At 38.5% G+C, this 15,112-nt stretch overlaps 1 protein-coding gene across 12 annotated transcripts in view; it reads left to right on the plus strand.

Annotated features, from left to right (window-relative positions):
* WDR20 (WD repeat domain 20) overlaps window positions 1-15,112 on the plus strand; it is a 45,786-nt gene that overhangs the window by 17,071 nt on the left and 13,603 nt on the right. For all 12 annotated transcript variants that reach the window (XR_010431500.1, XR_010431501.1, XR_010431502.1 and 9 more), the window contains exon 2: window positions 11,051-11,233. Coding sequence is in view for 7 of the 12 variants with exons in the window: in XM_064659203.1 (XP_064515273.1) it covers window positions 11,051-11,233 (183 nt within the window). In the remaining 5 variants the exon portion in view is untranslated. The remainder of the gene's footprint in view (window positions 1-11,050; window positions 11,234-15,112) is intronic.

Raw genomic sequence — 15,112 nt, forward strand, 5'->3', positions numbered from 1 at the left:
ATAGTAAGCCTGTTTTTGTGTCAGGTTTTTCTAATCTGTTTCTTGCTTGTATACAAAATTTTAGTGTGCTGAGGTATTTGATATGTTTTGTGGGAAACAGAAAAGATTCCATGTGCTTAAAACAGATGTTTCCTAATTCACAATTCTATGTTTAAGAGAAATGTTTGAAGAAAGATTTTTCTTCAAAGTGGAAGCTAAGAGAAGGGACCAGCTGTGTTTTGGCTTTGCCCTGACAGTGCTAATCCTAGAACTTCAAGTTAGCCAGTTACCTGGCCCCTCTTGCACTGGAACAGAAGAGTTTTCCGCCAAGGAAACAAGCTTTAATGCATGGAAACTGTCTTTCTCATTCAAATATACTCTTGGAGCAAATTTTTCTTTCTGAGGTGAATGCACAGTCTTGATTCACAGGAGAGAAGATGGTGTCAAATAGAAACTCTGCTGTTCTAATGTATTAGCTCTTTCTGTATTGGATATGCTCCTTTCCCCACATCTGAGTGCATTCTCTTTATTTGGGAACTTTTTATGCACATATTTAGCAATGAAGTTTCCCGATTAAACAACATTTTCCATTTTAAACAACAGGAAAAATCCTTTGATGTTTGTGGTAGTTAATAAGGTGGTTCCTCCAGTGTGAGAATTGCTGCTTCACTCTTTGGAGTACATTAGGATGTTAATGTATCCCGATCAATATGCAATGCTAAGCAGTTAAACGGAATTTCAAGTAGAGGCTCAGGCTGCTTGGTTACCATGGCAAACACAGTAGGAAATTCATGCCAAAGTTTGGAAACTAAGACACACAAAAGAAAACTTGTGAACTGACATAATCACTTCGGAGAGCAAATTTACCTGTTTATAATTTATTAGAATCTGTTTCCCGAAGAATACAGTTTTAAAATCCTGCTTTATCAAGCAAATCTTAATTGCTAGTTCAGAGTTTTGCACAAAGGAGGCAATATTCACAAGCAGAGAAGAGTGAGATTCTTTGTTGGCTTGCCCTCTAACTGTAAGGGCATTGAATGAATAGAATAGCCTCTTGGAGACAAGAAATTACTTAAGTACTGTAATCAAGGTTGACATATTTTCAGTGTACAATGTCTTGTTTCACAGATATGAGTCACTCTGTCTCTTTAAAATTTGTATTAATGTTTATATGTATTTTAGGTCATATATGTATGATCTGTATATATTTAGTGATTTGTCTATGTTCATGATTGCATATATATATATATTTTTTAATCATTTATGTATGTTAAAGATCTTGTTCTGTTTAACTCACTTTCCCACAGTTGTTTGTCTTAAGGCTTGCTAACTTACCAAGTTAGTATGTCAGTATTTTAATGGGGTGATTTTCAGTTTGATAGGTTCCCTGTGTAATCAGCTGTGTGTGAACACAGTATTTCATATTGCAGTCCTGTCAGTATGTTGTGGCAAAAATTGCATGTGACTTGCTGTACAGTTTTCCATAGGTGTGGTCATATGCAAATCATGCAGTTATTTTTCTCTTTCTGAATGTAAATTAGTGTGTGTATTTCCATGCATCTTTTCCAAAGTCTCATCCCCCAAAGGGAAGCTGTTATTTAGAAAGACCAATCTGTGGCTTGAGAGAGGCAGTACTTCTAAAGACTTCCTGAAGGCTGAGGTTAGAGCTGGAGTTGGGCATTGCAGTTGTGAGCACCTGCCCTAACATGTGACTCTGCCTCATCACTTTATTTGGTTGCATAACCTGGATTGGAGATTATGGTGGAGAGTTGGAGTCTCAGGGAAAGCAGTTCAGGTTATTATTGAGAAACTATGATGAGTTTGTCTCTGCCTTTATAGCATGTGATGTCTTGGGAAGGGAGGCTTGATGTCGTTCTAACTGGGAAGTAGTGTTACTGGAATATGAAATGTTGGAGGTGATGGAACAAACAGTTTATGAAATGGTGTTCAGGAGTTCTTGTTCCAAGTAGTAACTGCTATATTGAATTACAGGTTAGTCTGTGGGTTTTGCTGACCTCTTTAAAAAGGACTTACTAAGCACTTTATAATTAAAACAGAAGTAGAATGTGAAAACATCTGGAAGATTATACTAGGGCTTCACTCAGAGGAAAATAAGAATTTGGAGGCCACAGGAAGAGAAGAACCATGCCATTGATTAGCCACAGTAAATAAAACTGCTTCATCCCACTAATTTTAATATGTGGTAACTTACAGTTCTGAGGTAGACCTGTAACTTCAGGAAAAGAAATAAAGGAGAAAAGCAGCAGAAATCAAAGTTGGACTGATTTGACTGACACACTGGCAAGAGGCAGCTGCAAGAAACTTGGGAGATGCATTTATGCTACTTGAATGAGCAGGAATGTGTTCCCACTGATCTTTTAGTGGCACACAGTGGAGGAAAATACTTGAGTCAGTTTGGAGCTACTACACAGAAAGAGGGGATTGCTGTAGTTGACTGCCTTAATTGGTCAATACTTGAGTCCCAATTTTTCTTTCATTGTAAGAAAATGAGTGGGGAAGAATATTAGAGACAAGATTTGAGTAAATCATATTGCATTGTATAAATCAGTAGGTCTATCTGTACGTGTTCATACAGGTCTATAAAAAATTTATTATTACACAGATATTTGGAGATATGGTGGAAATTATGACAGCTGAAAACTTTCATGGAAATACTGAGAAGGACAGGACTGCTTATTTCTAGTAAGCAGTGTAAGTGGTGTGTGTATAAGGAATGTTAGACATCATTGTCTCTTCCTGGGAACAAGAAGGTGTTCAGTAAAACCAGAGGGGAAAAGAAATCAGAACTAATACTTTTTTCCACATAATTAACTTTATCAGGGTCATCTTGCTTCAGTAATCTAAGTAAATAATGAGCAAGAACTGGGTATAAAAATATGACAATATTTGCAATTCCATGCAGTAGTTAATGCAAAAACAAAAAAAAAATCCTGTAAGGGTTATTAAACTTCCATGTTTGCAATTAAAATGGCTTCATGGAAGAAATATAGGGTGGACAATAATTCATTAATGCAGCTGACTTCATGAATTTACTTCTGCAACATATTTGCCCACTGTTGAAGAAATGCTAGTGGAGTAAAAAGTCCTGGATTGTGGTCCAGTTCTGCACTCCATGATTATGAAGAATGGATGTGCCACGACTTGTTAAATCTGTATCTTAATTTTTAAGCCAATGAGGGGGAGACCAGTATGAAAATGTGACCTGTCACCCATGGTTTATAAATAGCCTTGAGACATCATTATTTTGAACCTAAAACTGCACAGTGAGATCTCTTTCTTACATATTTTCTTAAAAAGAGCTGAGTAGGGGGAGGAGAGGAGGAAGGTGTCTGCATCACATGCAGAACGTACGTGATTCTGAGCTAGGTTTCTGCTGGATAGGTTTTTATCCAGCAGGCTGAGCTACAGTTGAGTCAAAGTTCTGCAGACAAGCCACTGGGAAGAGACAATAATGCTGATACCACACCTTCTCCTGTCTTCCTATTAAAAAAAGGCAACTAATTGCTTAAACCAAAATAGAATATCTAATTCAGTTCACGTCTGTTGGGAGTGTGTGGTACAGTGACTTTATTCAGAGTTGTTTGAGTTTAACCAGCATGTTTACAGATTTAGTGTGGCCAAATGCATAACACTGGAGTCAAAGTCTCAGTTTTTATCTGAGTTGATCATGCCATTAACTGACACCCACAATGAGGTGAACTTTGCAAAACGACCTGTGGAATATTGCTTTTCTTAGCTGTTCTTCAGTGGCTTTGCTCTTTTTTAGAGGCTAAAAAGCAAGTTAAAGCTCATATGCTCTTCTTGTCTCACAGTAGTGTGTGATTTGAGTGCTTCTAGGGAGCAAAGGGAGCAGGTTTTCTGCTGCAGGTGTAATGAAAAATTGACTTTGTTAAATATGTAGAAACGAACATCTTTTGAAAAGTCAAGTTCCAGTGTCACGTCACTTCCCCGGAGCTTTAGTGGTTTGATTATAGTGCAGCTGAAGATTGCTGGAGTTGCTTGGAGTGCTTCCAGTCTGCTTCCTGGAGTGAGTAGGCTGTTGGGTTTCTTTTGGAGACTCTGAGCTCTCAGACCTTTGTCAGGACTGTCCAGGCCGTGCTCTGGAGAGCTGTGCTGAGGGTCATGTTCACTGCAGCACTGTGGGTCTGACCTGCCTCTTCGAACAGCGCTGGCACAAGTTGTGTGTCCTGGTCTTCCACTCAAAAGAAGCAATGCCAGCATAGGTGAAAATTATACTGAATGAAGAACACCTTGAATTGAAAATGCTATAAGTTTCTAAAGGACCTCAGTCCTCTGTTGGGTTGTGACAAGTGGAGGCCAACAGCATTTTATGCTCAGAAAACAGAGGAGGGTTTTTTTTGTGTGGAGGGGTTCAAAACCTCGTTTCATTTTCCCTCAACCTCCCTGGCCTGCAGGAGTTCAACTGTGTTAATATTCCTGTCCTGCCTTAGTGCCCTTTGCCCAGTCTTATAGACAAATAAAGGGTAAGTTAATTCTATATGTACCTGTGGAGTGAATGGGGATTTACAAACAAAAAAATTGTTTTTCTCTTTGGCAGTCTGCTGTTCTGGGTTTTTGAACTCTTTTTGAATAAAAATGTCTACTTTTCCTAGGGTTATTGGTAGACTGGTACTTTAGACAAGGTCCAAAAGATTGTGCTGATCTATACTGTAACCAGATAAATGTTTTGGTTTATAGCCTTACTAAAATGGAGGTAACATTGTTACAGTAAGTTGTAAATCAAACAGGCATTTATATGTGTTATTTATGGTGTTCCCATCTACTTTCTTGATCTTGCCAATTATATAACCATTGTTTCAGTTAATATGACATAAATTTGTTTTAAATCAGTGCGTGCTCTCTGCTCTGCCTGAATCCTTAGAGTAATTTTTTCTTGAAAAAGAATACAATTATTTTATTGGATCCTGCAGAAAACTACACTGATCTCTGCCTAAATATGGATTTATGTCCAGTTATCTGGACTAGAGCTTTTCCCTTAATGTAGGTGGTCATAGTTGTCTGCTGTATGAATAAATACTGAAATCTTGTTAAGCAACACTTTTCTCCTTTCAAAAGTCATGTATGTCTTGTATGGCTCCAAGTGGGAATTAATTCTAGAAGGGAGAAGAATATCAAGTAGCTTCCCAAATTTGCAAGCGGCTTTGTATAAAATTGATCTCTAAGACTTTGTTATGGATGAATTCTGTGGAACACTTGAAAAAAATTAGGTTAAATAAAATTACTTGGTGTCCCTGTTTTACTAGTGGAGCTGTTCTTACAGAGTATCCTAGAAACTGTCACATGCCTTAAGTGTTCCTGTTCAGCATTTAATCAAGTGCTTTGTAACTTATAAAAAAACCTTCTGCAAAGATACAGGAACCCATTTATGAAGAACAGTGTTGCGAGTGGCAAGCTATTGATGCTTCAATTCACAGAGCTGAAAGATCAGCCAAATTTTAAAAGCAAAACTAAAAATGAAATAATATTTTTCTTGTGGTTTACGAACGTGACTTTAATATAAAGCAGGTGCATTGAATGCAGTGTTGCAAAATTTCCTTAGCACTGATGGCTTTGCAAGGCTCAGGAGACACTTAAAACTGGTCTGTGTGTAAACACACAACAGCTATTACACAACCCTTAAACCAAAGCACATCACTCGGGTATGGAAAAACATAACATACATTTAAGAAAACTACTGTAGCTATGTATAAATAGGGCAACTTTACAAATGGTGATTGTCTGCTGCTTTTTATTGAATCCTGAAGAGAATTTATACGTTCTTTTTTTTAGTTTCTAAGTGAAAGCTGAGAAGCTTTCGAACTAGTTTAGGTGTTCTGGGGACTTCTGAAGTGGCCTTGAACATATGTGTGTTCACTTGTACGGGTTCATGAATCTGAAGGGATCCTGGAACCAATGTGAGTTCTTGCCAGACTTTAAACTTTCTCCCAAGAAAGCCCAGTCAGCTGTCTGTCAGCTTCTGTGCAGTTATATTTGTAGAAGCCAGTTTGTTTCTGACAGGCTGTGGCATTGTCAGCTTGCACTGAAGAGTGTTTTGTTAGGGCTTTATACTTGCAGGAAGTGTTGCCTGGACTTTCTGTTGTGTATCTTAATATAAACTAAATAGAACTTTTGCTCTACATCAGTGTTTTTTTGTAGGGAAAGACAACCAGCTTGTTCCTGGAGGTTTTTTTTGCTTCCTGAAGTTCCTTTAAGACATAAACCAGACATGTTAAGTAAGCTGGGAGTGGCCATGTTGCTGCTTTGGTTGATCCTAAGCTTAGGATCCCAGGGTCATTCAGATAGAAAAGGACCTCTAAAAGTGTCCAGTCTACACTGCCCAAAGCAGGGTCAGCTGTGAAATCAGACCAGCTTGAAACAACGGTGATGTAACTAGAAATTATTCTGTTGCTAATATTAAGTGATCTGTATTTGGGCTATTAAAAAAAATACCTAGAAATCTACTCCTTTGATAATAAAGTAATTAGAGAGATTTCCAGTGTGAAGTATTGAAACTGGTATTTCTGGCAGAGATTCATGTACAGAAACAATGAACAGACTTTGCCAGAAAGTTCTACAAAAGTGCCTGGGATAACTTTGCTTTCTTGTGCTCCTCAGCTTTCTCTGTTCTTTGTCTAATTGTGCAGGAAGGAGAGGGAGACCAGCACAGACATGGAGGAGGAATAAACAAGCTGTAAGGGGCCTTCTGGCTTAGTTTTCCTGTCCTTGCTAATGCAGTGAGCAAGTCTGTCTGGGAAGGCCCTGCCCTGTTCACTAGGAGACTCTGTAAGGCAAAGTTTCCTTGCTTCTCTTTTTTCAGCTGGGTTTTAAAGAGCATCTGTGAAGTTCAATGAAATTCACTTAGTAATAATTCTAACAGTTGATTTCTCCTGTTACTTATACAGCATTATAACATCCACAGCCTTCTCAAGAGGGTTTTTTGGCAGTAAAATTTTTGTTTAACGTTTGCCCTCACTATTCTGTCTCAGTCTTGCAGCTGTGACCCACTGAAAGCCAGTCTCCTGGCAAATGTGATATTAAATACTACTAAGTATCTGAAGGAAGCATTTTGATGACTACAGTCAAAATTACCTGAAGGAAATTAATAAACAATTTTTTTATGATCTTGGAGATGTTTTTGAGTTTGGAAGGAATTGTAACATATATGACACATTTCTTTCAAGTAAAAGTTGCAGAAAGCTGCAAATGTAAGTTAGGAAAAGAAGAGATACAGGAAGAAATTACATCTGTCAAGGAGCATGATTAAATGTTGACTTGAAATAATGTGATTCACTGTTTAGACAATCTTGTTATGAAAGCTCTAAGTCTTGGATCAATAAAATGAATCTTGGACAGATATTAATCTGGCTCTGACCTTAGAATTACATTCAGCTACAGAACCAAGGTTATTGGTGCCCATCCTAATCAGACATCAGAATCTGAAAACTTAAATATTTGCTTCAGACTAAGGAAACTTTTTTTTCCTTTGGCCATTTGCTTCCTAATGTTTATGTACTTAAAGCTGTGATTAATATGTTCAGTTTGACTGCCTTTCTAGTGGAAGTCATGAATCCAGGGTGAATGGGCTACTGACTGTTAGATTATTATTTTTTTTCCTCCCTCCCTACCCAGGAGAGTAGAAGTAATTTTGCTAAAATAGAGTGTTGTAAGAGTTAACTACATGAGACTAGGAAGTCCCTCAAACAGTTACGTGGTTCATATTTTATTTCTAGAGTAGGAATTCATCACAAAAACCTAAATGGCAAGTTGGTCCATTTTTCTTCTGTGAGCAAGTATAAGGCTCTCTAAGATACAGTTTTAATCTGTTCAGAGACAAGACTCGGAAGCTGTTGATGCCCAAAGTGCCCTGATTGTGTTCAGCTGTATCACTGACTTTATACAGGTGTGTGAGGTTCCTCTTGTTGTCTAACAACTGTTATTCCTTGTTCCTTTGCCCAGAGGGTACTTGCAGTACCCCTGTACAGAGGAACAGACTTTTAGTGCAGGTATCAGTTGGCCAAGGTGCCAGTACCAGCCTTGATTAGCTGAGATGGACTTCAAGGGTTGCACAGGTAAGGGAGGATGGTGCTCATTCCTAGACTTGCAGTAGGTGCCCCAGGCTGCATTCAGTCGTGATTACAAAGTGTTGCTCTCATTATGAATCATCCACAATGGAGCAGGTTTCTAAAAGTGCACAGTCTGGAATAGTGCTGAGTGTTTTCCAGAAGAAAATTTTAAAGGCACTGGGACAGGAAATGTGCAAATAGCCTGCTGCCAGCTCAAGTAGAGGTGAGGGTGCCTGGTCCTGTGCTTTTAACCTCCATGTCTGGTAACACTTAATCTCGGGATCTTTCTGGTTTTTTTCAAAGTACATCACCGTTCTTCTAAGAGGGGGGGCAGTTCATATCACCTTGTTCAGTAAATAGTGTCAGATCCTAGGATTTGACAGTTATAGATGCAGGTCTCATGTAAAAGCTCTTTTCTGAGAATCGCATCTTCCACAAAAGAACAAATGGACTTAGTGGTGAGCTAATGAATTGCTGAGTCCCAGGCACGATTCAATTTTATGAGTAAGCACTTTTCTTGTCCTTAGCAAAATCCAACAGCAACCTTCAGCCGTGCAGAAACACAGAAAATGTCTCATAGTTCTTAACACCCATTGATTCTGCTCTTTCAGTTAGGAGAGATCTAGACCAAAGGAGTACTTCTGTGCTTGCAGATGTGACTGATCTCCAGGAGACAACTGTACTGTAGCAGTAGCTGCGTGGAAATAAAAGGCGGGGCATCCCTGTCAGTAGAAGCCTGGTTAATTCTGGGCTGAATTAGTTTATTTATACTCCATTTAAGTTCAGACAGATTCTCACTGCCATCTGGTTCCCAGAGAACAGCTAGAACAAGCACAGTGAAATCTGTGCTTAGATTTAATTTATCAGACTTTCATGTCTTGCTCTATCTGTGTTACCACACAGTTTCGTAAGACGAGGAACTTTAGGCACACCAAAGTTGTTGGACAACAAAAACAAAAGCTAGTGATATAAAACCTCAGTCAGACTAAAGAGCAAGGTATAGTTAGAGTCTGAACATAGCCACCTATTGATTCTTTGCTGCTTAAAGGGATAGTGAGGATTCAGAAGAAGAACCTGGGAATACCCATGTCCTCTGCTGTCTGGGGGAGTCTGGTTGTCTCATCATTCAGGACGATTCAGGCTGGGTTCTGTTTACTCTAGAATGAATCTTCAGGCTTAGATGTTGGGTCCTGCTGCAACTTTTGTCCCAAGGACAGAACCTCGGGTCTCATATGTTTGCTTTAATTCTGCATTTATTGGAGATATGGAGGGATGTATCTCTGTGTTTCTGTAGAATGATCTTCCAGATAGATAGAAATGCTACCTCAATTTTGAGAGTTATCTGTTGACATCACTTGTTTTGTAGTGACAAAACAGGACAAGGGAGTGTTACACAGTTTAAGATATAACTGCATGGCCTCTAGGATTTGATCTTTCAGCTTCAAATTACAGATTTACATCAGTCTGTGAATGCTCTGTGCTCAGGCTTCTACTGACATGCGCATTATCCAGGGATCTCCCAGTTGAACTAGTATTCTATTTAATTTCTCCTTGAAGAGGTGTTGGTAATGTACTTTTTTAGCTTATAATGGATCTCTGGGCTCTGGAGAGTAACTTTTTAATCTGCTGACTTTAGAAGTTGTAATACATCATCTCATTTTGGAGTTTTCAAACAGGAGGCCATACACCTGATTAAACTGGTTTATAATATATGCTATAAAACATAAGTGCAACTTTAACACTGTTGTGTATATGTGCTTATCATGCATATCCTGTAGTTAAAATTTGCCTTGGAAATGGCTCACCTCAGTAGCTAGGTAGGATTTTTCCCTACTGACAGGTCTAGTTTCTCTCTGCATACCAAGGATCTGCTGCTCTTTAGACCTCGTCCTCAAAGGTTTAATACACTGAGCAATTTTCTTTATGTGAGGCTTGTCTGCTCTATCTTTTATTTCTGGCCTGATTTCCTCTGACTAAAAATACTGAAAAAGTATATATCAAAATTAGAATCTAAGCCCCAAATCACAGCTACATCTGAGGCCTGTAATATTGTTGAGTATCTGCAACTTTCTAATTACAGACTCTGAACCTCATAAATAGGGAGGTTAAAAAAACAAGGTTGAACCTGATGTATGATCTTGCATATTAAATGTGTGGGGTTTAATCTCTGGATGATGAAAGATTTAGTTGTCTGTTCAGAAGAGATATGGGGATAAACATGGGTGACACAACTGAGAGAGCATTTTAAATTGCTTTTCTGTTCCTTTTGATTCTTCTGACACTTTAGTGCTAGATCTTCATTTGTTTATATTGAAGTTCCTCAGTTTTGTTAGCACTTATTTTGTCAGAGCTATATTTGAATTCTCTTTTCAGTGTCAGGCACACAATTACGTTGAAGCTCAGTGGTGTAAAATGTATTTTATAATCGCAGTATCAGCATCTTGAATCACTGTTCCTAGAAAATGCTCTCCTAGGATCTGGTTGATATTTTTGTAACTGTGGAGCACAATGTCGCATGTTTGCCTGTTATTAAAGGATAGACATGCAGTTCAAGAATTGTGTGATTGAGAATATGCTATTTTTAATGCAGAATTGGTTGTACTCAAGAAAGCTGCTACTAGAAAAATAGAAGACATCTTGTTTCTTGGATGGAATGCCTCTTCTGGCAGGAGCAGACTTTTGGGATCTTGAGGATTCACAGGAGCCTTTGTAATGCTGAGTGGTTGTCACTGGTTTATCTCGTGCTGTAGTTGCAAAGGCAAGGGCAGGTATAGTTTGTAGCAAAATTGAAAAACACAACTTGCATAATATAGAGATAAACCTTTTGACAAGGATCTCAGATGTCTTCGATAAATAACAGCTGCTTTTTAAAGTAGGGTTTCGTGGCTGCGTAAGTTGTTGCTCAGTATAAATATTATTTTCAAATAGATCTGGTTATGTGCACACATTGTGATAAACTGTCTTAATTCTGTTTGCTCTCTTTGCAGGCTGCGGACTTGAGTAAACCAATAGACAAAAGGATATACAAAGGAACACAGCCTACATGCCATGACTTCAATCACTTAACAGCCACAGCAGAAAGTGTGTCTCTTCTAGTGGGCTTCTCCGCAGGCCAGGTCCAGCTTATAGACCCTATTAAAAAAGAAACTAGCAAATTATTTAATGAGGAAGTAAGTAGAAATCTTAACATTGTTGCATGCAGTGTGTCTGTGATATTGAAGTTCCTAGATTTTCAGAGTTCTGTAGCTGGCTCCCTTTGCCCATGTAGCTTCTTGTTCAGTTGCAGCCTTTGTTTTTCAGCTGTTCCATTGGCTTGGAATACCTACACAAAAATGCTGTTCATGAAGGCATCTTATGGGGTTTAAGATTAAATAAGGACTTTCTGATTTGAGTAGTACTGTAACTAGTTGATGACACTTTACTGATGGAAATAAGGTCTACAAATCTATATGTTGCTGTGTGTGCTCTACAGTCAGTTGTTTCTGAGGCTTCTGGTTGCCAATGAAGAAAAAAAGCATTTAAACCCCTACTTAACTAATGCATTATGGTCAAAATGTTAAATAAGTTAAAAATACCAATTTTTATGGTCAGGACGTTACAGTGGAAACTGCCTGTGTTGAGTATTCCTAAAGGCTTGCTTGGAGAAGAGTGGGATATCAAACTGAGTGCTACATTGAAAAAGCTGAAGGGTTATGAGGTCTTGGCCATGTGATGTTCCTGAAGGAAACTCTCCATCTGCTTTTTCTGCTGCTATGCAATAAGGAAAGATAGAAGGAGTACTATGTGGCACACTAATGCCAAGTTACAGGACCACTGGCTCTGCTTATCTTGTAGTATTGGCATTCTTAGAAGAGTAAGTGTCCAGATGCCAACAAGGAAAGAAATCTGGTAACTGGGACAACTTTTGACAATGTTTTCTGCACGAGATAAGCTACAGGAATTTGTGTGGTCTGGGGGAGGGGATTTTCTTTTAAGGGGGTGGTCTTTTGCTCCTTTTGTGTTTTAATCCAGCGCTGTGGAGGGGTTTGTAGGTTTGTTTTGTTTGTGGGATTTTTGTTTGTTTTTCTTTTCCTTTTAGAAATTTCAGATCTGGATCAGAACTTTGCAGATGAAGTTAAACATCGCTCAGCTTTGAAGCTGAGCAAATATACCTTTCCCATCTCAGATGTGTTGCCTTGCTTCTTCTTTGTGCAGAGTACATTGAAATATTGTTCTCAATGGGGATGTTTTATAATTAGAACTAATTTCTCCTCAGCTTTCTAAAAGTAGCTACATGTAGATCAGAAGAGGGGTGTTTTTCTTGTTACCTGGCCTTGTCCCAACTGCTCTGTCTCTCTGCTTGTGTTGAGTTGGAAACAGTGCTGGAGAATCTCTTAATGTTGCATGGAGTACTCTGTTGGTTAGAAATTTCTGTATAAGTAGTTGAAATGTTAATTTTAGCACATTGTTCTAACATCCCTCCCCCCAAAAATACAACCTGATTTGTTCTTGTGTGATAATAGTGTAAGTATTACAAATGGGAGCAGAAATACTTTGAACAGCTAGTTTCATATCACAGAATAGCTCCCAAACTCTTGTAGCTGAACTGTAGTTGCCTTTCATCTGTGCTATAGCCAGGTTACTTCACTGTGGTGGGAATATGTCCTTTGACAGGTGGAAATTTAAATGAGGTGATATATTTTCTACCAGGCTAACATAAGGATTTGCTCAGTGCTACCAAAAAACTATGCACACAGGCTGCAGTTACATGACAAATTCTTGTTTCCTATACTGACCTTATCTGCAGTTATAACTAACTCTCATAAAACTTTTATATATTTTTAATCTGTCAGTTACAGTACTGAAGTTTGCCCTGGACATGTTTTAAGTTCTGGCTTGTATCTAAAAGCCATTTCAGAGAAACATTAGTGAGCACTGATGTTTGATCCAGTTCATTTGCTTCAAGATGAAGGTGCCTGTTGGGTTTTGAATATATTTAGAGTTTAGGTAGTGTTTGAGAATAAACATTTCTTCATAAGGTGGTCTAAATGAGTGTTTACATCGTTCAACAGCTAGTGCTAGAGGTAATAGAATTCACCACCTGTCCTGTTAATAATTTGGTGATTCAGGAAGCCCAAAGCTCTGTTTGGACTATCACCTGTGATAGCACTTAACCATGTGTGATATGTGAAATAACTCAACCTGTTATGACACAGAAGGTTATGTTAAACATAGACTACATTAAAGCTATTGCATTTTAACTTGTTACTCTTCCTCTTTTTTTTTTTTTTTTAAATTCTATTGATGTAGAAGACAGTAGGGACTTGAAAGGCTGAGGTGAGTGATACTGTGCAGCTTGTGACTGCCTGCCTAAATCAGTCTGTATCAACAATGGTACTCCTTCCAACTGTGACAAAATTAAACTGCTAAAAGTTATAACTTCAGAGTTTTTATCTTCCTGCTGAATTTAAAGCTCTGTTGGTTGAGAAGGGGATGAGTTGTAGTCACTTGCTGCACATCGACTTAAAGTCTCTCTGCATCTTGTCTCCTTGAGCTGATCTTTTCTCATTGCAAATTGCAGTTGTCTGTTTTTCACAGCCTCCTTGCAGTAAAGATCAGGTTTGCAGGTCTTCTGTGCAGTATTTAGGATCATGTAGCCCAACGTGATTATGGATGTCAAATGCCATTTCTGGTATAAAAGCTGAGCTGCTGCTCTCCCAAGTAGAGGTTGTATGTCAGATTGAGCCACTTCAGTAGAGGAGAGCAAGAAACTTTGCTTTTGCTGCCATATTAGTGATGAGAAGACTGTTGCCTTTAGCAAGCCAGAGAGCTGATGTTCCCTGTCTGTGTTCTCCTGATGTGTGCAGGTGCGTACCTGTCTCATTTCTGATATCATCATAATTGAGACCTGAATGATATATCAGTGAACACTTGAAAAACTGTTTAAAATATCACAACAGAATCGCAGAATATATTACTTTAAAGCTGCCACATTTGAAGGAAATTTGCCAGATTTAGTTACATCTCTCAGCTCTCAAATACAGCATGGCAAATTTAACCAATGAGGAATTACAGGAGAAAGACTCACTGGTTTTACACTGAGGCTTGACAGCAGGAAAAGTATAATCTAAAATGGCCAGGTGCTGCTTTCCAGTGACAGTTACAGGCCCAGAAATGTAACAGTCAATGTAGGATCCATTAGTTTGGATTTTTTCTGTATGACAAACAGCATAGTAAGTTTTTTTGGGGGAATCTTTTTTCTTCTTTGTGTGTAAGGCTTTTGTAACTTGTTCTGGTATCCCTTCGGCTCTTCGTATTTTCCTTCTTGCCTTTTGTGTAGCTCAGCTCTTCTTTCAGCTTATAACCAGTATGCTAAGTACAAATCTTGAATGTGCTTGTAAAGAATTACTTGTCTGCAAGTTGCAGCTGAGTGGTGCCGTGGTCAAATTGGTAAGTTTTAGAAGTCCAACAGAACTGCAGTAGCAAACTCAAGGAGTCAAACTTTACCTTTTAGGGCATTGAAGACATCATGACCAGGAGCATTCGTTTAATGTTTGTTCATTCTTTTGCAATGATAGACTCTATAAAAATGTTTTGCTTTAAAAGAAACTGCTTAATCAGGTCGTAACAGTATTGGCGGGTCCTTGGCTCTTGAAAGAAAAGAAATTGGAGGGTGGGGATTCCAAGGTGAAGAGTATGTGGTACCTTCTGAATTCACCAAACCACATGTGTTTACCTACTGACTTTCCAGCCACATGATAACAAGGTCACTTTGTGTGTAGCCTTTGCTCCCTGAATCAGTAAAAGCTGCTGGAGGCTCCTAAAGCCTCTATTTCAGAGGTTGGATTTTTTTTGTGATTTCAGATAAAAACAGAGCCTGAATTTACTGTTGTTGATTTGTAAACTGTTTGCTCTATAACACAGATGAGTAACTGCCTTTCTCCCTTTTAGCTTGTTCGGTGTTTTCTTGTTTCATTTTCATGTTCTTCAACCTACACAGGGAAAAGTAAACCTGAGAGCACTACCCTCAGATTCATAGCAACAGATTGACTTGATTGAAGTATGATCTT

Source organism: Pseudopipra pipra, chromosome 6 (genome assembly GCF_036250125.1).
Source record: "Pseudopipra pipra isolate bDixPip1 chromosome 6, bDixPip1.hap1, whole genome shotgun sequence".
Taxonomy (NCBI): Eukaryota; Metazoa; Chordata; class Aves; order Passeriformes; family Pipridae; genus Pseudopipra; species Pseudopipra pipra.